Source organism: Ambystoma mexicanum, chromosome 7p (assembly GCF_040938575.1).
Source record: "Ambystoma mexicanum isolate Mex_15411 chromosome 7p, UKY_AmexF1_1, whole genome shotgun sequence".
NCBI lineage: Eukaryota > Metazoa > Chordata > Amphibia > Caudata > Ambystomatidae > Ambystoma > Ambystoma mexicanum.
The window spans coordinates 896,232,688-896,256,627 of NC_090939.1; the positions used below are offsets into that span (position 1 = coordinate 896,232,688).

General features: G+C 48.8%; 1 protein-coding gene across 3 annotated transcripts in view; it reads left to right on the forward strand.

The window, feature by feature from the left end:
* Positions 1-23,940, forward strand: part of PCID2 (PCI domain containing 2) — a 640,141-nt gene that overhangs the window by 47,725 nt on the left and 568,476 nt on the right. For all 3 annotated transcript variants that reach the window (XM_069637154.1, XM_069637152.1, XM_069637153.1), the window contains exon 2: positions 14,203-14,280. In XM_069637154.1, coding sequence (XP_069493255.1) covers positions 14,245-14,280 — 36 coding nt within the window. In that variant the 5' untranslated portion in view covers positions 14,203-14,244. The remainder of the gene's footprint in view (positions 1-14,202; positions 14,281-23,940) is intronic.

Below are 23,940 nucleotides of genomic sequence, written 5' to 3' on the forward strand. Positions count from 1 at the left end.
TTGGCTCTGCAACCGCCGCCAGGTTGTGTTGTATTGCGAGTCCTTGTCCCTCTCCCACGCTTCGTACGCTTGGCGTTCCCAGGTCTGAAGGGAGGAGGGTTCATTTGGCTCGAATACACACGGCCGCTCCGTTGTCCTGTGCGGCAACAAAACTGTGCCGGTTTCGTCGATTGGGACGTCTTTTTGCTCTACACGACTACAAAGCGTTCCCTGCTCTTCTGAACCTGCCAGCTGCTGAAACTATCGTGGAGGAGCCTGGGTCTGCTTGCTTCGGGGACCGGTGAGTAGTATATCTAGGATCTGGTCGCCCTCCTGCAGTATCCCATTGCTTTTCCCTGCTGTGTAAAAACAGCACCCTTTTGCCGCGCTCGCGCTCTGCTTCTGCCCGCTGTGGAGGCTGCGCTTGAGTTGCGGAACCTGTTCTTCTTCTGCTGGGCACTAACGTGAACCGCCTGACTTCCTCCGAAGAGCTTCCCCTTGTGCCCGTCGGCACCGGCGTGGCAGGTACTTTGAGCACAAGGCTCCACTCTTCGCAGGGCTCGGACTTCCATCTAGTTAGGTGCCTATGAAGGCGAACTGAGTCGAAAGCATTATCGCACTGCCTGTTTTCCTTTCCTTTCAGGTGGACTACATATTTCGTGCTTTAAACGCTTGCGACTGTGTATTTGTATATATATTGTGTTGATATGGTATGTGTTGGTTTAATATTGTGATATTGTGATTTTCTCGCTACGGTCATTATTTTAAAGGCCTTAAAATAAATGTGTATCTATTTTTGATATAACAACTGTTTGGAGTAGTTTGTTAGCGCTCTTGCTTTGTGTGCTCATTGCGGGCTTCAGTCACCCTCACCCCTCTTGAGACCTAGTCTTGACCGCCGCGATCGCTACCTTGATTGGTCTGGCTTGTCCAGAGGTTACCCTGTTCCAAGTAATTAGGTTGGCCTTCTGAACTTCTGCGCCACCAGGACAGAGTTCAGAAATCCGTCTTAACAGTCTGCGCCGCAGACCAGTAGACCAATGAATGTTACTTATGCTGTTGCGTCCGCTCTCCAACTGCAGCCCCAGGACCTGGGCTGCCTCTTCGGGTGTCGTGCATCTTGTTTCCCGAGAGTTCCATGTGAAAACAAACTCAAAGGCGAAGGTCCATCTATAGCGGACCATATCCTTCTGCAGTTTTAAAATAAGGGCTGCTATGTTCTGAAATAAAATGCAGGCGTGCCTTGGAAATTCAAGGTTCCTATCTTCCTCGTGGCGTGGAAGATCTCCTCTTTCATGGTGTATGAATGAAATTTCATGATTACCTCGGCTGGGCTCTGTGGTTTCCTCTTTTTGGGCTCACCTGATGGATGCGATCTAGGGTTATTCCTTCAGCTGCCACCTCAGGAACCACCGCCCTGAACACCTGCTGTACCCACTCACGAAGGTCCGCCCCTTCCACTCCTTCTGGGGCACATTGTATACGCAGGTTATCCCTCAGGTGTCTATTCTCCAGGTCCTCTATAGTAGTCACTACAAGAGCCATGTCTTTTTTGGTGCTAGCTAACTTCTCTTATAGATGCAGTACATCCTGCAGGGACTGCAGCAAAGTGTCAGTGTCACCTACTCTGGCGTTGATTTGTTTCGTATCGGCTATTTATTTTTGGTGTTTGATCTCTTATCAGCTTTCTGTATTGCGCAAGTTCTTCTTTGAGCTCTGTTTCAGACTTTGCAGACAGTCAATGAGATCCTCTCTAGAGAGCCCCATTGGGGATGATTGTGCTCCCTTCTCCATTGCTTGCCGTGGTCTCTGTCTCTAACCCCAATTTCCTTGCTTGCTTTTCTCCTGAGGGTTTCTCCGGTGCCAACCACAGCTTGCTCAAGGTTAGGTTCTGCATGCCCCTGCGCATCGCCCTGCGTTGTGGCATCAGCTGCTTCCATGCTGCCTTTGGGGACACCCCTATGATGCCCCTGTCATGGGTGTGCCCTGGTCCCATCCCCCACTCCTCCTTTTTGGTTGTGTTGTGTTTGCCTCTTGCCTCTCACAGCAGCAGTTTTTCCTCTGGCCCTGCACTTGGGCCGCTCTGTTCTGCGCCGAGGCTGCGTACCTCACCTTTGCATATTATCTTCAGGCGCCGCCTCTAGGGATTCTACGTGTCCGCCAAGTCATCTGTAACTGCTCCAGCACACCTGCCACCCCTTTGCTGTATGTGGCACTTGTGCACCCCTCTTTCCGCTTTGGTTTACACTCAACCCTTATCCTAGCTTGTTTTGTTCCTCTCTGTCCAGAGGTCCCTTTCTAGATGAATTGAGGGACTGGGGATGTGCAGGGCTGTGAATTCTAGCAGGGCACTCCGCTTCTTCTGCTCACCGTATGTGTATGTGGATCTCTCATCTCTCCAGCAGTGCCCTTTGTAGTATCTTCTTGGCAGGCCCCTCCACTGCCCCTTCTGCTTCTCTCTTACCCGCAGGCGTGCGCCCTCAGAGTGTCTATTTCTGCGTCTTCACAGCCTGCTGATCCATGTTCACCCACTTCCAGTGGGCACTTGCACTCTAGACCTGCATTCTCCTCCGTGGCTCCCAGCGCCTGCTGTTCTGGGCTCAGGTACTCTTCTCACCTTCCGGGCCTGTCTTCCGGTTGGTGCTACCGCTTCTCCTCTTGCACTGTTTCCAGTGCTGGCATTATGAGCCTCTGTGCTTGCGAACAGAGCCTTGCACTTTCCTGGCTTCACTCACCGGGACATCCAGCAAAGCCCTGACATCTGCGGTGAAGGTCTCCCTTGCAGTAATTCTCCCACTCCAGCAACTCAACGCCGGTATCGGCATACGTGACTGTGCTACTGTGCCCATCAGTCTGGAGTGTATCTCTCGGCACCGGCAGCTATGCTGCACCAAACGGCCACTTTTTTTCACTGCGGTGCTGGAGCCCTCAGGCTTCTTCTTGACCTTACACTGCCCGCTCCTTCAGGACTTGGGTTTCTGTATTCCCCACGCTACAGATCGCCAGACTTGCCCCACTGGTGCTCGGGAGCATACTGCGCCCAATCCTCACTTTGCGTTGGGTTTTGTGGCTGTGATCTGCACCATGGTGGCTGCCGTTCCCCGCTAATGTCGGACCGGCTTATTTAGGCAGCCATTTTCGGTCACCACTAGCCACGCCCGCATAATGCCATTTTTAACCAAACATCATGTCACTTCTACGCATATTTAAGAATGTATACAATCAAGCCACAAGTGTCCACTGTAGATGGCCTGTAGCCATTCCCTGTTGGCACTTTGTCTGGGTTTCCCAAATGTCACCAATATGGACCACTGGCCATACTTCATGCCTATGGCGAGCAGTCTCCTGGTCTGGGGCCCACAAAACCACCCATAGTTGGCACTGGACATGGCCTGCTTCCATGACCTGTTGTCACTTTGCCCACGGCAACAACTTTTATTGGGCAATGGGTATAACCTTTGGCCTGTCATAGGCACTCCAAAATCACCTGCTCTGGGTCTTTTCCAATCTCTGCCCACATGGTAATTTTCCACTTGGCCCTGGAGTTTGTCATTTGGCCTTGCCCCTATGCTGCCTGCTGTGGGAACTGGCATGTGCCTGCTGTGAAACCATCCAGAGTGGCCTGTCAGGAAATGGGGAGTGGGCATACAACATTGGGAGTTTTGTGGCAGGAGTCATGACCCACGGGCTAATAAGCCTTGACGGTAAGCCAGGAGCAAGAGCAGACAGCGTGAGGTCACGGAGCGTGGTGGGAAGCAAGGATCCTCTTTCTCTCGCCAGCGGTTTCCCTTCGGCAGGGAGCCTGCTCTCAAACGGCGTAGCCATACAACGTGAGCTAAAATGCCTGGGAGGTTGCCGATCTACCCCCCCAGGCCACAGATAAGTGCACTAATGGGAAGGGGTTGGAACGTTGAATATCGGAAATACCCAAGAGGGTCTTCCCGTTGTAAGGAACTCATGGTGGCAACAGTAAAGACAGACACAAGTTATGTTAATTGAACTTTTAAAGCGCGTGGTCACCGAAGGTATCTTGGCGCTGAGGAGGTGAGGCGAATAACAGATTAGAAAACCACATAAAATTAAAATAGCAGGGTCTTCAGAGATTTTCTAAAGGCTAGATGGTTGGATATAGCCTTGATCGTAGGAGGAAGATTGTTCCACATTTGGTCCGCCGCAACCGAAAAGGCGCGGCCTCCAATGCGTATGCAGTGGTATGAAGAGACTACCAGCAGTTCCGCTGAGGAGGAGCGCAGCGTGTGAGCTGGGTGATGGCGAGCAAACTTAGACTGAAGATTTTCTGCTCCCAGTCCGTGGATGCTCTATGAACAATGCACAATGACTTGACCTCAATTCTACGACTGACCGGGAGCCAGTGCAAAGCACGAAGCACCGGGGAAATATGAGCTCCATAAGGAGATCCTGTGGCTCACGAGCAGCCAGATTTTGAAGTTGCTGCAGCCGCTGGATTAGGCCCTTAGTTTGAGCGAGATACAGTGAGTTGCAGTAATCCAAACGGCTAAGCACCATGGCTGCAACAACTGGAGGATGAAGAGTGGCAGGAAGAACCGGTGCAACCTTTTTCAGCATCTTAAGATGGAAGTGGCCTGTCTTGCACACAGCAGAGATCTGGTCGTTCATTGAAAGGGAGGCATAGAGAATAACACCAAAATTCCTAACCTTTGTTACCGGGACCGGTAGAGAGCCCAGAGAAGAGGGCAGAAAGAAGACGCCCAAAGTGAAGGATCAGGGGGGCACCAACACCTCTGTCTTGTCACCACAATTTCAGCCAGTTCCGGCTCATCCACTCGCCTACAGCAGCCAGGCACTGGTGGAAGCATGACGACACCTCAGTAGGAGCTAAATCCAAACGAATTAGGAACTGGGTGTTGTCAGCATAAGAATAGCATCTGACGCTGAGGGAGCGGGCGAGACAGATAAGAGGCCAGATGTATATATTGGAAAGAATGGGTGACAAGGCAGAACCTTGTGGCACACCACAAGTGAGGTTAAAAGAGCGAGACAAAAAGGGAGGAAGAGCGAGCACCTGAGTGTGATCAGACAGGAAAGAAGAGAACCACTAGAGGACCTGGCCTGTAATCCCAAACTGGGAAAGGCTGGTATGCAGGATGGGATGATCGACCGTATCAAATGCTGTTGAAAGGTCCAACAAAATCAGAGCCCCAACCCCACCAGCATCCACCACAAGTGATCACAGTTCAAGGATGTTTATTAAACTGTATAAATGGGTGAGAAAAACACCTAATCTAAACCTAAATCTAAGATGGGAGCAAACATCGACCAACAAATAATAATACGGCAGTCCTAATGGCGTCTTGTCAAATAAAAAGGGCCTATACTAACTATTGCCAAACCTTACTTCTAAGTTACAAAACCGTGTGGGACCATGTTCACAAGAAAAGAAAGTGTTCACAAAATAATAAGTCTGGATAATATGGCCGTGGTCTCCCTTCCCCACCTTTTCTTACATGTTACAAACGGCAGGACTCTCAAGCACAGCACACTCCTGGGCATCTCCAGTACGTGGTTACAGTTCCTTTCCACAATATCGGGACCTTCTGGACTAAAGTCTCTTTGATGCAAAGTCTCTTGCTTCAGAGGGCCTGCTATGTTAAACGCAAAACAAAAGTTACTTTTCTTCCTCTATACGTCGGGTGATTACTCTTCACCCGTGGATCTCCCTTAGCTGGGCTCCGATCAGTTTGTCAACGTTAGTCCGCCTCAGCCGGGCTCAGACCAACCAATAACACTTGTCTGTTTTAATCACAGCGACTTCCGAAGGGTAATCATGTCTCGCTGGGTCACGGTTTTCCCAAAATCACACGTTCGTACGACATTCCCCTCCGCTCGCTTTCAAACGCCTATATCACAACTCTTAAAACGTTAACTTCAAGGAATTTGGTTGCACCCTTGTATGACCACCTTGACACATTTCTTCGGCCTTCTGGTATTTGCAGTTTGTATCTTCAAGGTTTTACCGTTGCCCCTGCAACCTTGATCTTAACACAGTCCAGCTCTTATCAGGTTCTTCCGACTCACCGGCTGTGCTGAACTCACTGGCGTTATTTCTGCCGCTGGAGTCAAGGACAGTACCGTGATGGGAACCTCGTCTCCCCGCCCTGGCTATCAGTGTGGGGGGGGCGTTCCATGTACCGCTGACATCTGTTAAACCATCCGCCAGCTGCGATTCCCGGTCTTACGTTTCTTTGTTTGGAGGCTTTGCGAGTCTGAGTTGAAAAGGGCAAGGACAATTCACTCCTTGATGTCCTTTTAGGTCGTGCCGTCTGTCTCCTCCGTTTGAACTGCCGTCCTGGATTCACTGCTTCCTCGTACATTCCGCCTTGCTCAGAGTGTGCTCTTGTGCTCCGCCTTTTATCCCTATGGGGAAGGGAAAAGGTCGTTGGGTGTGTGAATTTAGTGGCAATTGCCTGACCCTTGAGTTGGGACATTCAGGTATATGGCTCTGGTGTTAGTCCGTTGTCTTTCAGAGTAATCGGTCTGTAAGAAAGTGTCTGTGTTAAGAAGGTTGGGTGGGATGGTTTGAGTCTTCAAATATCCTACGGACTAGGATGGGGAAAAGGTGTAAAGAAGGGGATATCGTGTCTCGCTCGTCGGTGTTCCACTTCCACTCCCCGAGGAACCGCATCCAGGTGATCCTCCTGCACTGGTCCACTCCCAGGAAGTGGATCCAGTAGCGATGGCCGTGTCCTGGCCACCTGGATGACAGATCCCTCGGGGACTAGTCAGGGAGACGCCTTCAGATTTATCACACCGCTTATGGAGCATGATAGCGGAGAAGGAACAGTTCTCTTGTTCTACGCTACGTTTTGGTTGCGTACTGTTTGTGAACACTGGCTGGGTTTATATGTTTTCTATGTTGACTCCAGTGACGGGAGGAAACTGAATTCCTGGAATCCCCCAGGGGTCATACAAGCTAAGGAAGTCTTTGCATTAACGAGAGACGCTACGAGTCCATAAGCCATAAGCGTTTGTTGGGTATTGCATTTTACGCTGCAAACTTCATGTTACACGTTACCAGCCTGTCAGTATCGACATGTTTAGTTTGTGCATGCCATGTTTGTTGCTTGCATTGCATAAAGGTGTCATGATTTAGGCAGTCTACTAGGAGAAGGGGCACATTGCAAACTAAGGAGGAGTGTGTCCTGCAGGTTTATGTGACTGGGTATGCATGCTTAAGTTAGAAGGGTCTACAGAGAGGAGGTTTGAGAGTCCATTGCCAGTTGCGAGGTACTGCAAGGGTGTGACCTGGCCAATGTATGTAGTCACTTTGCTCAGTTCAGCCTTGCTTAAACCCACGGACTGTGGTCACTTTTCCTGGGCTATGACAAAGTGATTCTCTCTCTCTCTCTCTCTCTCTCTCTCTCTCTCTCTCTCTCTCTCTCTCTCTCTCTCTCTCTCTCTCTCTCTCTCTCTCCCCTCCTCTCCCACCCTCCTTCCTCTCGTTGAACCCTCCTCTCTGTACCTCTTTTTCTCTCTGGGGCCCCCCTCTTTTTCTCTCTGGGACCCCCCTCTTTTTCTCTCTGGGACCCCCCTCTTTTTCTCTCTGGGACCCCCCTCTTTTTCTCTCGGGGCCCCCCCTCTTTCTCTGGCCCTCTCCCCTGTTCTCTCGTCCCTCTCTCTTTGTGTACAAGAGCACTTTTTGACAAGCTTATAATTGGCTAAACTGCACAAAATCAAGTCCCACATATATGCCTTTGAACTGGTGTTAAGGAACGTTCTCTGTGCAGTTTCATTTGCATAGTTCTAGGAGGGGGTCCCAAAACGTGTAGCCGTTGTAAATTCATTGAAGCAAAACCTTGCTTTGACATCTCAAACACCAAGAGTTGTGTGCATCAAACCTGCTATTAAATCTCTCATTGGTTTGACTCTCCCATCTTTCTATTGGTCTGGTAAAAATCTATCCAGTCGTGGCTATACTTATTTATTTTTAATTCACTGTTAAGTGGGCAAAATACTTTTCAGGGCGCTCTCAGCTCATGGATACACTTGGCCCTTAAATGCTCTCTGGGCCAGGGGCTGCTTGGCCCATTTTATTAGGGGGCTACCAGATTGGCTAGTCCTCTAAACACAACCCTTCTGATTAGTGTGGGACCTGGGAAACTGTTCAAATAGCCACTGCTACTGTTTGTGCATTTTTGTTTTTTTTTTCATGGTCTTGCATGCAAAATGTGTTAAAAGGGGTTTTTTGCAGCTCACAGAACTATCCTGACTGTAGGAAAGATCGAGTAGCTGGGGTCGCAAAGAGGTTCAGTCTGCTGACAAAAAAAGGCATTTGTGACTGGTACTGGACCACAGGCTTGCAAAAGCACAGCTATTCTTCTGAAATTTAACTTTATTCGATTTTTGGTAAGGCATTACAAACTCACAAACTATCACCAATAGCCAACATGGCACAGTACCCCCCCTTATCCCCATGAAGCAAACTCGGAACACCCCCACTAGATTCATACCATGCGCACCCACCTCCTCTGGGTGGCCCGGACTTCTGGCTCCTGAACTGGTTTTGCGTTTATTTTACTGTGAGGCCCGGCTACCGGGTAATGTCTGAAACTGTGGTCAGAGACCGTAACATTCAGGGAAAACGTAAGGCCCCATAGAAAGCTAAATCACGATCCCCAGCACTGTTCACTGCCCGTATTTCTCAAAAAAGGGCAGCCACAACCCCTCAATATTGGATCTTGACTCATCTAGGAGGTGGGAAAGGAACTGTGTTGTAGATGGCTTGAACCTTTGTCACCTAATCCTTTTTCATGGGCTAGCGCAAGCTTTTCCACAACTGGGCCAAGCAGCATCTGACGGCCACCAGCAAGACCCGCACCATGTGTCCTTCCCCTGCATCTTCCTCTTCTAACCAGACCCCAAAGAGGGGCACCCACGGAGAGAGCTCCCTGTGGATACCACCCACACCCTTAATCTAGGACAGATCTTCCCTCCAATAAACTTGTACATTAGGGAATCGCTACCCCATATGACTATTGTCACCTCTCTCACGTTGTTGGAAGTGTCACCGTAAGTCATACCCCTTGTACATCTTGGCCACAACGGCCTGCGGGCAGTGCCACCTGTGAAGCAATTTTAGGGCCTTGTGCCTGTACTGTATAGATGCTGTCGAGCACCTGGCTTTCCTACACATCTGTGCCCATAAGGTGTCATCAATGTCTGTCACCCCCCTCCGAACCCCCAGATCTTGTCCCGAGCTGATATCCTGGCAGTAAATGGGTCCCTGGGCTCTGCCAACAGTATTGCCCTATATATCAGTGCAATAAGTCCCAGAGAACCTGCCATCGCAATCAAGAGCTGCTCAAAGTCTGTCAGACCCTTCTATAAGTTAACGCCCCATTGACTGTCCGTCAGAACCCCTTTCAACTGAAGATGGGGAAATGCAGGCAGCTTTCCAAAACCCAGACTTTCTTCCAGCTACAAAGGCCCTGTTCTGCCACATTTCACAGCAATTTTTCTAATTATTTTGGGGCCCTATTGTCTCCCTCTTTGACCACCCTGCACTGCAACCCACCTAAACCTGCTTGGGGGCTGGAAAGAACTGCAGAGGGCTGTACTGAGCTCCCTTTCAAAGATTCTGCAGTGTGGGGTTCAGCCGTGGCCCTAGCAGAGTTGCCACTGGACAAATACTTAAGTCATACTCACTGTGAACAGTGGTGATCTTGGGAGTGAGTGTGGCCTCGGGTGCCTGGGCATGGCCTTTGTCAAGCTGGTCTCTGGGCAGGATCTTGGGACATGCCCAGTGTGAAGGTCAGGAGGATTGGTAATGCCTTGGCTCGGCCGATTGCCATGCTTCAACAATGTGGCAACTGGACTTTGAGAACATTGGGTGTCTAGGAAGTGCTGGCTTTCTAGGAGGAGTCCTGGTTATCACCAAAGGGCTTCCAGCAGGCAACCTGTACCTTGTGCATGGTTTTGGGGCATACACTGTGTGGCTGCTGTGCTGAAGTGCCCTACCTGGCTATTGGGGATAAGTGATGAGAATATAGAGGCCTGATGAGGGAGAAAGAGAAGGAAAACGGAGACCAAAGAAGGATGAGCCCTTCAGGAGAGGTGGTGATTCAGGAGGAGTGGTAGGTGAGGTGCCCAAAGGTGGTGGTAAAACATGAGGGGTAAAGGACAACCAGAGTTTTGCGGAGCTGTGCGTAGAGTAGTCAGAAGTGGTAGTTGGGAACCAGCAAGAGAGCTCCTCCTTTAAGCTAGCAGAATCTTCCTCCAACCTAAAAATGCAAACCGAGCCTGACAAACCTTATGGTTTAGGCTTGTTGACAACTTCTACGCCCCATCCCGTGGACCCCCCCTGCCTCTTCTCGGGCGTCGCCCTCAGATTGGACAACAACATTGTGCGACACCTGGATCCTACAGTGAAGGTAGCAGGAGCCAACAGCAAATGGACAAGAAGTGCAGGGAGCACTGACCCCTCCCCCCTGCCCCCCACCCCTCACCCCTCACCGCTCCCCTTGGAATGTGAACAACTGACTCCCCTCTGCAAGACTTCACGGCAGCGGAGCCTGAACTTTTGAGAAACTAGATTGAATAACGAATGTATCATTTGTTTTTTGTGTAAATTAAAGTGAAGACTTTGCTTTGCCTTATTTTTGTTGTACTTCACTGAGTTGTTACCTTTTTTTGGTTCCATTACTGCCACGAGAAATAAGGAAAAGCTCGCCAAACTGTTTTATTCCCAACTGTCATCTGTAACCCACCCAGTGACCGTCCAGGTGTGTCTCAGCAGGAAAAGTAAGAACGGCAGAGGGAATACAACAGAAAGATTAATTTCATTTCTGGTTTAATGTATACAGTGAACTGGGCATTCTTATTTAAAGACCAGTTAACAACCTATCCTGCCAACTTTGTAGTGAGCCTGCTCTGCTTCATGATGCTGCATTTGGGTTCTGGGAGGGCTTGTAGCATGGCCAACATTTTAATTTGCAAGCTGTCAGTAGGGCATACAAATACACTTACCACTTAAGTTTTCCACATGTTTAACAGACACAATTGCTTATTCACTTTGTAAATTCTCACTTGCCGATGTGTACTGGCAAGTGCACATTTTGAGACCTGACTCCAAGTTTTGGCCTCTTCCATGAACCTTAGCCATATTTAGCAAGCAAATGATCTGTCTACACCCATTACACACGCCAAATCTGGTGACGCCCAATGAACAGTTTCATGTTGAAGAATAACATTGAAACGTGTTGTGTGCTAGTTTTCATACACAAACAAAAAACATGCTTTTATAGATGCCTATCTCAAAATTGACTTCTTAATTTTCCGAGATTTTTCGCACACACCAATCCCTTAACTTGATTTAGTGCATGCCACAAATATTTAGAAAAATGATCTGCTAAACGAGAAGCAAGAGATTCACATTTAACAAAAAAAGTTTGGTCAGCCAGTCGATATGCATCAATGGAACAAAACGCCAATGTGCAAATTCAACCGATGAAAACGCAACACACAAAGAAGCATGAGGTACCCATGCCTAATAGTGATTTGTGTGTATTCCGTATATTTGTGGAAGCACAAAAAGCAGTCTTCAATGGAAAAACAAGAGATTGGCCAGAGAAACCAGGTGAACCCAGACACCTGTGGGTGGGGGTGGAAGTGACAGAACAGGACAAGATGCCCTATAAAAAGAACTGACCTTCAGAGGGGAGTGTGGGTTGTCTAGTGAGGTCAAGAAGTTAGGAGGCAGGCCAAGAGACGAGGTAGTGGAAGGACGATGGAGCAGAGCGTGGAGGACACTAAGAGCATGTTAAACATGCGGTATTGGTTGGTGAGAGAAAGTTACTTGGGTGTGCATGTATGGTGAGTGACTTGGGATATGTGGTAGAGTAGGTATTTAATTGAGCGTGAGTGAGATGAGTTTCTGGGAGAGTGAAAGGAGGGTTAATGGCAGAAGGAGATGAGTGGGGAGTGAAAGGTGGTGGGGATTGTAGTAGATGGGGAATGGAATGTGGAGTGGAGGCGTAACGGGCACAGAGGGGTGAGTAGTAAGATATCATCAGAGAAAGAGTGGGAAAGGAGGATCTAGGAGGAGAGTAGGCAGATGTGTGAACATCGGAGGGACAGAAGAGGAAAGTAAAGTGGGAGGAAGAGTGCAAGAGTAGGTGGAAGAGAGTTGAAGAAAAGATCATCAGGGACAGGAATACGAGAGCATGTAAAAGGTAACGCAAGTGAGAACTGCGCAGCTGCGGGCCATCAGTTCCAATTGTAAATCCAGACTTTAGTGCGAGATCAGGAAAGGCTTTACCTAGAAGAATCTGAGGGCATTAGAGAGATTAGTCTACAGCCTTAAGATCCTCACGGTAGCCAGCATCCTAGACAGAAGGAAGGGTTCACCAGTCTCTAGTTACCAACATCAAAGATGGGGAAACCTGGGCTAAGGAGGTGGGAAGCCCAGGGGAGACCAGAAAGCGACATCCGTTTGTTGCCTGCTATTCCCACACTCCAAGACGCCTCAGCTGAATACTGTGTATAGAAAACCTTGAACCATCTTTTGTATCATTGGTGTTCTTAAGACCATCTGTGTTGCTACCAAGATGGCAAATGACTTATCGCCCTCAAACCCCAACTCAGTCCAAGGTGTGCTTAGGATCAAGAACTGATCCCTTCCCCAACCACTTACAAGCCAGAGGTTAAACCCTCCCTGAAAGATTTTCTCGGTGTGTGGGAGGGAGTACCCCCAGCCTGACTGGCTCGTGTTTGGAGAAGGTGGAACGGGTTGGAAAGGAGGGAGAAGAAACCGAGACAGGTAGAGGTAGAGAGAAATGAACTGACCACAGAGGAGGAGGAGGAGGAAGAGGAGGAGGAGGAGGAGGAGGAGGAGGTAGTGGTTACAGCTGAGGTGTAGAATGAGTTGTACATGGTGACGGTTAGCTAACCAGGTGGTAAGGAGGTCATTACAGCAGGAGGTGGTATTAATGATCAGGCGGAGGTGCTTACAGTAGGAGGTGGTGGTGTTGGAAATAAGGTAGATGTTGTTTACATCAAGAGTGGTTGTGACCGTGACTAAGGGGGTGTCACCTTGAAAGATTCTGTGGACAGTGACAAAGGAGCAGTGGTTCCATGAAGAAGTGGTGATGAAAATGCTGAGGAAGAGTGCTTCCAGTGCCGCCATAAAAGTTGAACGAAGGTGATGGAAGGTGAAGGAGATTGAGCTAAAGGACAGAGTTTGAGAAGTTGTGGAGAGAGGCAGGGGATTGGGATGCCAAATGGGAGGACAAGATAGGAGGAGGCTGGCGGTCCCCCCACTAGAGTAGAGAGGCAGGGACTGCTCGGAACAAGGTGTAAGACTAAGCACCAGGGAAGAACCAGAGGTGACAGAGGATGAGCCCCATGGGCTAGTGACCAGCTACACCTCAAGTGTGCAAGGTTTGTCGAAGGCGGGACCGGACCGTGGTTGAAGAATGCTTGGGGCTCAGGTAGAACAGGATCAGACATAGAAGCAGGGAAGAAACAAAACTGTCCTGAAGGGATGCCTCTTCAAATCTGTCTAGACGTCTCTGCAGAGCGTCCACTTGTTGATGCAGCGCTATGAAGATTTCATGATAGATTTCATCTTGGGGTCTGGCTCCCAGGAGATCCTGCATCTAGCAATTCCCTGGACAGGTACAGAAATTCTAAAGCCTGATCACAAACTGACTTGCCAACAAGTGTGGAGGGAACCCACTGTGATATAAAGGACTTGGCTTGGCAAGGACGTTGGACTTGGACCGAAGGTTGGGAAGGCTTTAGAACCCTTTAGGATATTGTGGGACCTCCAAGGACAGGAGAGAGCTTCACTGAGGGTAGTGGAGACACACTTACTTTGACTCCGAGGTCTTTTTTTAGTTTCATTCTGCTCACTTTGGTAGTGAAACTAAAAGTAAATCCAAGGTCTTGGCATGTTTCATGGTCCCAGGCCTGCTACGTGACACAGAGCACAAGTTAACGTAGAGACCAAGTAAGCTCTGTCGGGTTACAGTAGAGAAAGGGATGATCTGTAAATGTGAAGTTTGCATGAATTCCATGCATCCGTTCTTTTTTTTTTTTACCTAATGTTGACCAGATTCCTACCCATGTGATCTTATTTTCAGAGACTTCTTGAATCAAATCCGTAACTATGTTCAGCGTGAGCATGTAATCATTGCTGGTCGTACCATTAATATTAACGGAATACTTGTTTTCTTATCTTTGCAGTATGAAATACAGTCCCCATCGTGAATCCGAGTTAACTTCATCATGGCACATATCACCATAAATCAATATTTGCAACAGGTATTTTTTATATACTGCCAAGTGTTTTCTGGCCATGCTTTTGTTACCCCATTATGCATTTCTGCACATAAACATTTATAGGCTAACTGAACAAGAACCTTTTTTGTCAACATTGACTTTTTCAAAAATGTTTTTCTTGTAATTGATAACTCTGAATCTGTTAGTTCGTGTCAGATCAATCCCAACAATATAACACATGTTTTTAACTGTATATACAACAAAATAATTTTTCTACTTCTATCCCATTTGTGGAGTATTTTTAAGGTTTCACCTCCCTCGACACTACCTTTCGTGATACTGTCTTGCTTCATGTAACAGATGGTTGACATTTTTCTCCAACTGCATTCAATGTTTTTATTGTTTTCTATGTTTCTTTTGAGTCAGAAGAATCTTTTTTGAAAATGCATCCCTTAAGTTTAAATCACATACTTTCTTGAAATCCAGATTTAATTCAAAACGTATTATTTTTTGTAAAACTTTTTATTCACTTTTTAAAAAAAACTCTTTATTGGCATTTGTAACAGCAAACCAAACAAAAAACAATCCCACCATTCCCTACCACCCTCTTCCCCACCGAACACCCATTACCCTCAATTTCTTTGACCAATTCCCCTACAACCTTTGTAGCACCTCTTCCCTTTCGCCAACCTCTCCCCATTTCCCTGTAATAGAAGACCCTGCTCTCGGCTAACTTCCATTGAGGTTTACTCCAAGACCCCTCCCTGCCACCTCTCCTGCTGTCCCACCTCCTCCCCCTCCCATGGTGGTTTCAGGTCTTTAGATATAGATAAGTCATTCAGCAGCTGACCCCAGTCCGCGGTTATCCCTTCTTCCTCTGTGTGAATTCTGTTAGCCTGTAATATCTCCAGTTCGGCTATCCCCCATCTGCGGGCGTCCCCCTGCCATAGCGTTATTGACGGCCCTTGTGGATGTTTACAAGCAATCGCCACCCGGCGTTTAACTAAGATCAATTGGAATCTCGCCATTTTGTTCCGTGACTTGTATCTTTTCCCCTCCGGGAAGATTCCCCATAGACATACTCTTGGGTTACATTCCAAACTTGTCCTTAACAAATCATTCACTGACCACCCTATTCTAGTAACTTGCTATGATCCCACATTCCTAGACCATGTGCCACTAGCCCGTTGGGCTCCTCCCGCACCTTGGACACTCATTGCTCAAGGTCTCCTTCACGTGTTATGAGTGCGATACAAATGAAATATCAATATCATCCGTAACCTAGTTGGGGGTCTTATATACCCTATGCAGAAGGTTAAACTGGACCAGTTGGAATCTAGCATTCCTTCTCAGATATCTGCATTCCAACATCTGCCTCCCATTTTCGCTTCACCTTCAATTCCCCCCCGGGGTTCCACCTCCTGTAGATCCTTGTGAATACGCGAAATCCTCACCCGCCCTTCCCCCCGCTTGTTCCAGTAGTACCTGCAGTAGCAGGGTTCCCTCCCATAACTCTGCTAACCTCCTAACTACTGTCCCTTATGTCAAGAACAATCCCTACGGGAGCTCATACTTCGCACACCATTCTGAAAATGTCAGAGTCCCTCCTTCAAACAGGTCCCCCACCACACAGAAACCCTTCACTCTGAGTCTCTGTACCCCCACCCTTCCAATGGCCTTCCTTAACTTCAAGTCCGCACTCCAGGGTAGACTGCCACCGTATAGCCCCACAGGCCTCTTTTTTTTTTTTAGCATACTTTCTCCATACGTCTCTAACTGCCTCAAATACAATTTTCGTCCCCTTGTTGCCCACTGGATTCCATAATAGTTCTACCCCTTGTTGGTGAGATGGTAAACTTCCCACCAGCCCTTTCAGGACTTCCCCATTTGCCTGCCCCCATTCAAGTACCATTGGGCCACTATGAAATGCCTCTCCTAGTCCGGCAAGCCCAGCCCGACTTCTGATCTCGGCCTCTGTAGCGTCGCTAGTGACCACCTACTCCTTCGTGTTTTCCACAGTAACTCCCCAATTTTACCATCAAGCATTTAAAAAAAAAAAGCATAATAATCTTTTTGGCCACACATGGTATATTAGTAAAAAAAATTAGAGCAATCTCTGGAGTATCACCATTTTATATATTGCCTCCTTTGCCGAACTGTACAGAATCTCCTATTTTGGATAGTGCCCTCCCGGTATTATGTACAAAGGTTTCTTCAATGCCGTGAAATATGCGTATTCCCAAATACTTAAAGGACAGTCTCCCATTGTATCCCCCAGTCCGTTAGGTCCTCCCTCTTACTACCACGCAACCCTCACAGAGGAAACGGTAGGGTCCTTTCCTTGTTTATTGGGAAACCCGATAGATGCCGGAAATTCCTCAACACCTCCAGCAGCATTGAGAGATTATCCTGGGGATTATTCACATACAATAATAGTCAGCATACAGTGACACTGCATGTCTCATCCCTCCCACTAAAATCCCTGCTTCCCCATCTCTTGTCTCAAGAACCCTGCTAGCGGCTACAGGGCTAGTGCAAATGGGATTGGGGAGACCGCACATCCCTGCCTTGTCCCTATGCCCAATTCCCCCCCCCTCTCGACACCCAGTTGTTCATTCTCACCACCGCTGCTGGCCTATTATAAATTAGACCCAACCACTTACAAATGTTCTTGCCGAACCCAAACCTCTCCAATTCCCAGAATCTGCCCTTCGATATTCAACAGAGAGATGGTGCAATACGACATACAATCATCCAGGGGATCCTTCCCTTCCTTCAGTAGGACCGTTATGATGGCCTCCCTAATTGAGTCAGGGAGGCTACCACATTGAAAAAAGCTTCATCATACACCTTCTTGGGCCATGGGGGTAGGAGGTCTATGCATTCAGAGTAAAATTCTATGGGGACCCTATTGCTATTGGGTGCCGTAACCTTCTTCATTGAACACACTGCCCATCGGATATCTCACCTCTCTATTGGGCCCTCCAATTCTTCCCTCCGATCCACCCCTAACCTTGGTAATTGAACCGTGCAGAGCAAATCATCCGCGCCTTCCTCCATATATGCCCCTTCACCTGTGTACAACTCCCTGTAAAATTCCAGGAACGTCTTATTGATCTGGTCTTGGTACCTACTGTTTCCCCTATTCTAGTCTCAATTTGGGTTATAATACGACGTGGGCGCTCCCTGTCGATTAACCAGACCAATAGTTTTGCTGCCTTAACTCCTTCCCCATGCAATGTTGCATCTCGCTTGCTACTGTCAAAGTTGGCAAGGTCCGCCAGGGTCTTATTATATGACGACAGGGCCTGGACCAGTCTGTCCCGCACCTGCCCTCCCCTTGCTGCTTACCTGTCCAATTCCACTACCTGTTCTTTTGCCTTCTGCAGCCCTACCTGCAACCTCTTCCTCATCTCTACTGTCGTAGAGATGCAGACCCCTCTTATAATTGCCTCAAAGGCCTCCCAGACTACCCCCACTGTTGTCACTGATCTTGCGTTTAGCTTAAAATATCTTTCAATCCCACCTCGGAGCTCGTTCTTGAAAGCTACATCCTTCAGTGCTGTCCTCTGCATATGCCACAACCGTCGTGGGGGGGGGTCCCCTACCTCTCATCAGCTTCGCCACTAGGGGGGAATGGTCCGAGAGAGGGCGTCCTAAATATACCAACCCTTCAAATAGGTGACAACTTTCTCTCCCCGTCAAATAATCTAATCGCATGTGCCCCTGAGTAGTACAAGAACCCCACGTTCCCCATGCATCTCTCTCCACAGCTCCAATAGATCCAACTCCTCTGTTACCTTTTGAAGTGCCGCCGCCATGTGTTTATTTTTTGTATTTTTTTTTTTACAGGTTTCTGCCCCACCCGTCCCATCCAGATGCGCATCAAGTTGACAATTGAAATATCCTCCCCATACTATTAAGCCGTCCCTCTGTGCTCCTATCATTTGTAGCACTGAAGGGAAATATTCCTTGTATCAATATTCGGTGCGTACGAGTTTGCTACACACATTGTTTGTTCCTCCCATTTCCCCAAGAGCGCTACCGTCCTTCCCACCTCGTCCATCAATAGCATTTCCACCTGTATCGATACCCCTGCCGTCACCCAGATCAGCACTCCCCTTGCCTGTGTTGAGAAAGACGTGCCAATCACTTGCCTTCCCCATCTTTTCCTAGTGCCGCCAGGTCAGTTCTGGTCAAGTGCGTCTCTTGTTTCAGGGCTACCTGTATTCCCTGTCTTTTCAGAACCCCCCCACTCTTTGTTTTTATTCTGTTCGTACCCAGCCCCCAGACATTCCAAACTTCAAACCTCTCAGCCCCATTGTAGGTGCTGGTTATAATTTATGACCCATTCCCTTTCTACCAGGTCCCCCTTCCCTTCCCGTTACTTCCTTCTTCTGATATTCCCCCCTACCTCTGAGGCTGCCGATCCCCTCTCCAGGTCTTCCTCTCGGTCCTATTTTCGTCTTGACCCATTTCTCTCCCTTATTCCCTACCCTCTCTCCTTGTTTTGAGCTGTACCCAACTCTACCACACTGCCCAACTTGACCGTGTACCCAACTCCGCTCCTCCCAATCTCCACCTGTTACCCCCCCCACAACCCCCTTCCTTTTCCCGAATTCCACTTCCTCACCCCCCCTCCCACCAACTCCATATCCCCACACCAAACTTCCCATCCCTCCAGGGTCCTGTCCCCCCATTTCCAAAACGTTTGACCCCTTGGCCGGTTTACCCCACCTCTCCCTCTCTTCTCGTGGGATAGCAGCCAGTAGTGCCAACCGGGGACTCTTCACCCCACCCCTCTGACCTGTCAACTCTGTATTTACCACTCCCATTTCCCCGGTGCTACTGCTGCACTCTCCTCCAGGACTTATATCACCAAATATGTGGCCTGAAACACCTCTCGGTCCTTCTTCAATCTCCTGCTTGTGACTGTGTCATCCCGCCCCTTTTCCATTCTGTAATCCCCCCCCCCCCTATGCGATGTAGTGTCTTAGCCAGGCCCACACCTCCCGCTGGGAAGTGAAAAACCCAAAAAAATGATTCCCCCCCCACCCTCCCTCCACCGCTATGACCTTCAATTTGGCTGGGAAGAACAATATATATTACATATTTAATTCTCTAGTCGTCGCCTTATTGCATCATATGTTCTCCTTTGGAGCTACACCTCCAGCGTGAAGTCCGGGAATATGCGTAGTTTCATGTTACCCACTTAGTAAAACCCCACCTTGTGGGCTTCCTGCAGTATGGCATCCCTGTCTCTGAAGTTCATAACCTTCGCTACTATTACTCTGTGCGGACATCTCGGTGGAGGGGCTCTACCAGGCACCCTATGGGCTCTCTCGACTGTGAAAAATGTGGTCAATCCGTTTATCCCCAGTACCTTCAGGATGATATTTTCCACCAAAAGTTCCACACTTGGTCCTTCTTCTCTTTCTGGTATCCAGACCAATCGAATATTGCAGCGTCTGGATCGCCCCTCTTCATCCTCCGCTCTAGTTTCCAGGGTCCTGGTCGCACTCACCAGACCCGCCAGTTGGTTTTTGATGTGCTGGAGGTCCTCTTCCATGGAGCTTACTCTCTGCTGTACTTCTGTGACCCGTTCACATACCTTGTGGAGGTCTGCACGTGCCAATTACACATCCACACTCCTCTCCTTGGTGCTCCCTTACAGGGAGGATCTTGTGGCCTGGATTGCTTCCACCAGTGCGTCCAGGCTCACCCACCTGCACCTCCCACAGCCGCTTCATCCGTTCCTCGGTCCAGTCACTCCTGTTTCTGTACCTTGCTCCTTGCGTCCGTGCACTTCTCAATTTATTTGCTGTCCTTTCACCATTCTGGCTTTTTTTTAAGCGGGCCTTCTTTGACTTTGTGTTATTGCCCCCCTCCGTTTCGCCTCTAGAGTGCACGGCCAGCACTCAGTGGAGCGTAGTCCTATTTCTTTAGCCTATAGTCTTATCGATCTGTATTGCTGTTGGCCTCACCCCCACTGACCATATATAACTTAAGTGGCCCTCCGGTCTGATGCCGCCACCACCGTAGCCTCTATTGCCAGAAAGTAATGTGCATTCACTGTCCTTCCATTACTGCCTTGCCCCCAGTCTCTGGCACTGCCCCATTTGTAGTGCCCCTGCCCCCCGCTCAGTCAGGCACCGGGGGTTGTTGGTGAGCCAGCGTCTGTCCCAGGGCCTTCCAGGTTTTTGCCAGCTCCCCCAACGCTCATCTCTTAACTTTGGGACTACCTGCACGAATGTCCTTCGTGCCGTCAGTCCTTTATGTCTGGTCCTCGTCCCGGACCAAAGAGTTCACTGTCCGTTCCTTGTCCCAGCCCTATCTCTTTGTGATTACCAATTCAGGCACTTGTCTTCCGGATCGACGTTTGCACTATGCTCCCTTTTGGGCTAATTGGCCTGTTGCAGAGGCCCGGCCTGCGTCCCCACTGCCGAGTTTGAGCCCGTTCCTCCTTGCTTCTTCTGCCCCTCCGGGTCTCCTTTCCCTCGAGGGTTTTAGGTTTCCCCTCCACTTGCCTCTGCGTCTCTTTGTGCCGTTCCTCCCCATGGAGTCCGGGATGCCTGCCTCGCAGCCTCTTTCCCAATGTGCGCCGCCTCGATCATTATGATTACCGGGTTCCTGCCTGTCCGGAAGCCACCGCTTCCACCGGCCCAGAGCGCTGACCGCTCCACCGGATCAATGCTCCCTTCGGGCCGACTGCCCTGCGCTCCCCCAGGCGTCCACCGGTCCGGATGCATCGACCCCCCCCCCCTCTGCCGGCACTGGTCACTGACAGCTCTAGCGGACCAGCGTTCACTCTGGGCTGACTGCCCTATGTTACTCCGCCCGTATTACTCCAATAGATGGCTCTGATGGTGGCGATCTTGGATTGTTGGCATTCTTCGCTGCTGTCGAGCGTTCGTCCGATCCCTCCTGTAATCAGGGCTGTGTCTCCTCCCTCCTATTGCTGCTGGCAGTGCTAGCTACTCCGCTGTGATTTCAACCTTTCAGGGTTATATTTTTTTAATTCTGGAGTCAGATTTCACCAGGATTTCAACAGGTGGCTGGAGAATAGTACATCTGATGTATGAATCACAGACGATTGTTCATGGATATTTTGCGTGCCGATCTTCCTCCATTGTTCTTCTGAGAGTTCACTCCCCAGTGCCATTTCCCATTTAACCTTGTTATTATAAATGTGGGTTACTTTTTGTGATCTGATAAGTTTATATATGGATGACACCAACTTCTTGGTGGTTGGAGGAGTTATGACATATTGGATTATTAATGAGCATGAAGGTGCGTGCAGAAAGTTTGGCCATTTGGTCTTAAGTACCTTGTTCAGTCAAATAGTAACTGCTGTTCATTCCCCTCTATCCTTCAGGTCTTCCCATGTGATAAAGCTCCCATCCCGAAGATCGCCCAGTGTGTGGATCCCCCCCAATCTCTCAAAATGTTGCCGAGATTTTCTCGTGGTTAAGAGGTATGCTGCTGGCCTGGTATAGAGCAAGCTTTGGGGAGAACCAGCCCTCTTGTCCCGTTACACGCCACAGTTAACAAAATTCATACAGCCAATGGGAGAGTCAGTCCCATTAAAAACCATCAGGCAAACAACGTGGACTCATTAATCTTTACCCTACCGGTAACTCCCAGTGGGGTGGATAGGTCCGCCAAGGTTACCCAGGCGTCCCCCCTAGCCTCTGAAAATAATGAGGAATGGTTAATCTCCACCATTTTGGCACCCTCTCCTCGGGTGGAGAGGGTTGCTACATCCATCCTCGTTTCTGCCCCCCTCTGCCTCTTTGGAGGACCCTGAGCTAAACCCCACTCCCGAGCCCTGGGGTCTTTGGAAAGATACCCTTATAAAGGAACTGAATAGCTGTGATATTTCTGAGTATTTCGATGCATGGTTAGTGTCTAGACATTTTTGCAGAGAAATATCACGCTTTCTTCTTTGATAAAAGTGTGCAAGCAGCCAATGTTCTACCAGTGAGTCTGCTGCCCATTAGCAAATAGAACCGTTCCTCACAGACAGATTTGCCTTTAAAGGAAGCTGAAAATCATGGATATTCAATTGGGGCCCTGCGCGTTGGCACTAGTCCCGAGCCGCGGTTTCTTTGGAAAGTGTACCACTATCTTCCCCCTCTTCAGCTAATAAGTTAATACTGAATCACAGCGTTGCTCCGCCGGAGCCCGGTACTGCTCCTGTGAAAGGACGTTTGGCTGGTTGGCATGAGCCTATGAATCCTAGAATGGCAGACTTAAGGTCTGTGCGCCTAAGAAAATCCAACATGTCAACACCTGAGGATAAAGCCATCAAAGCCCTGGTCATGGATAAACAAAACCTTATCATTACTAATGTTTCAAAACACTCTAAAAGTGAACCCAGAAACGCACTTTGAAACAAAGTACTTGCCTGGCTTCGTGCAAGAACGGAGCCCGGGGTAGTGCGTTCCTCCTATATGAAATTCCTGCGTAGGATAGAACTGGTCAATTGGTGTGCCGAAGGGAACAGAGACTGTATTTTGGTCAGGTGTGTTGCCTGCACCCTGCCTATGTACCCGAGACAGTAAATATCTGCCCATGGGCTCCACAAACCTTGTTCTGATAGTTTGATAGTAGCAATCTGACGAGTTTATATCATGAATTCTCTTTGTATGCCCACTTAAATGGTCTGTTTTGTTGTTTTCCATTTTTCGCATTGTTTGTATGTTTTGTTTTTTGTAGCGCTTTGAGGCCTGTGGAAATAAGGCGCTCTATAACAATTCTTAATAAATAAATACATACTAAATAAACTGGTCCCAGGCTCTGCAGGTGATCGTCACAGGTTGTATTTTGGTTTTTTCCTCCCTAACCATGGAGCCCCAGAGCAGGCCTTTCACATTATTTGGGTGTGAAGTTGCCTTTTCAAGCAGGATATGTGGGAGTTCGGCCGTAGGGAACCACCACCAGTCTGAGTAGTGAATCTGTGCGCTAAGAAATAAGCTTACATATCTGGGATTTCTAGGGCCCCCTCTTCATATGGTAGGGTCAGTGTATCGTAGCAAACCCTGGCTTGCCCTCCTGCCCAAACCTGCTGCCCGTACAACATGTTCTCAGGACAAGGGGGGGGGGGGACCCTACACCCATGCCCATTAACTCTGAATTTAGCAGCTTGGCTCCTGAGGTCATAGAGTTTGTACACCTACAGCTCCCTCAGAGGTGCATGGACATACTGAGGGAAGCTAGAAAACCTAACACCCGTTATTGCTATGCCAGCAAATGGAAATGTTTTATTATCTGGTGTAATACCAAGGGCGTCAATCCCATCGATTGCTCACCCACACATATTGTGCTGTACCTAACCCATTTGTTGGACACAGGGTTGGTCTTTAATTCCCTGAAGGTTCATCTGGCTGCTCTTTCAGCCTACACCACATCACAACAAAAGGTGTCGTGGTGGAAGATACCGGTGATTAAGGCCTTCATGGAAGGGGTTAAGAGGATTCATCCTCCCATTTCTCACCCAGCTCCTCGATGGGATCTAAATGTGGTTTTAACCAGGCTCATGGGATCTCCCTTTGAGCCAATGCATAAAGCAAGTCTAAAAGACCTGACTTATAAGATGGCCTTCCTAGTGGCTATCGCTCCTATCAGAAGTGTTAGCGAACAGAAGGGGTAGCGAACTACAGTCCCTTTCTGTGCTAGACCCCTTTGTTACAGTCCACAGGG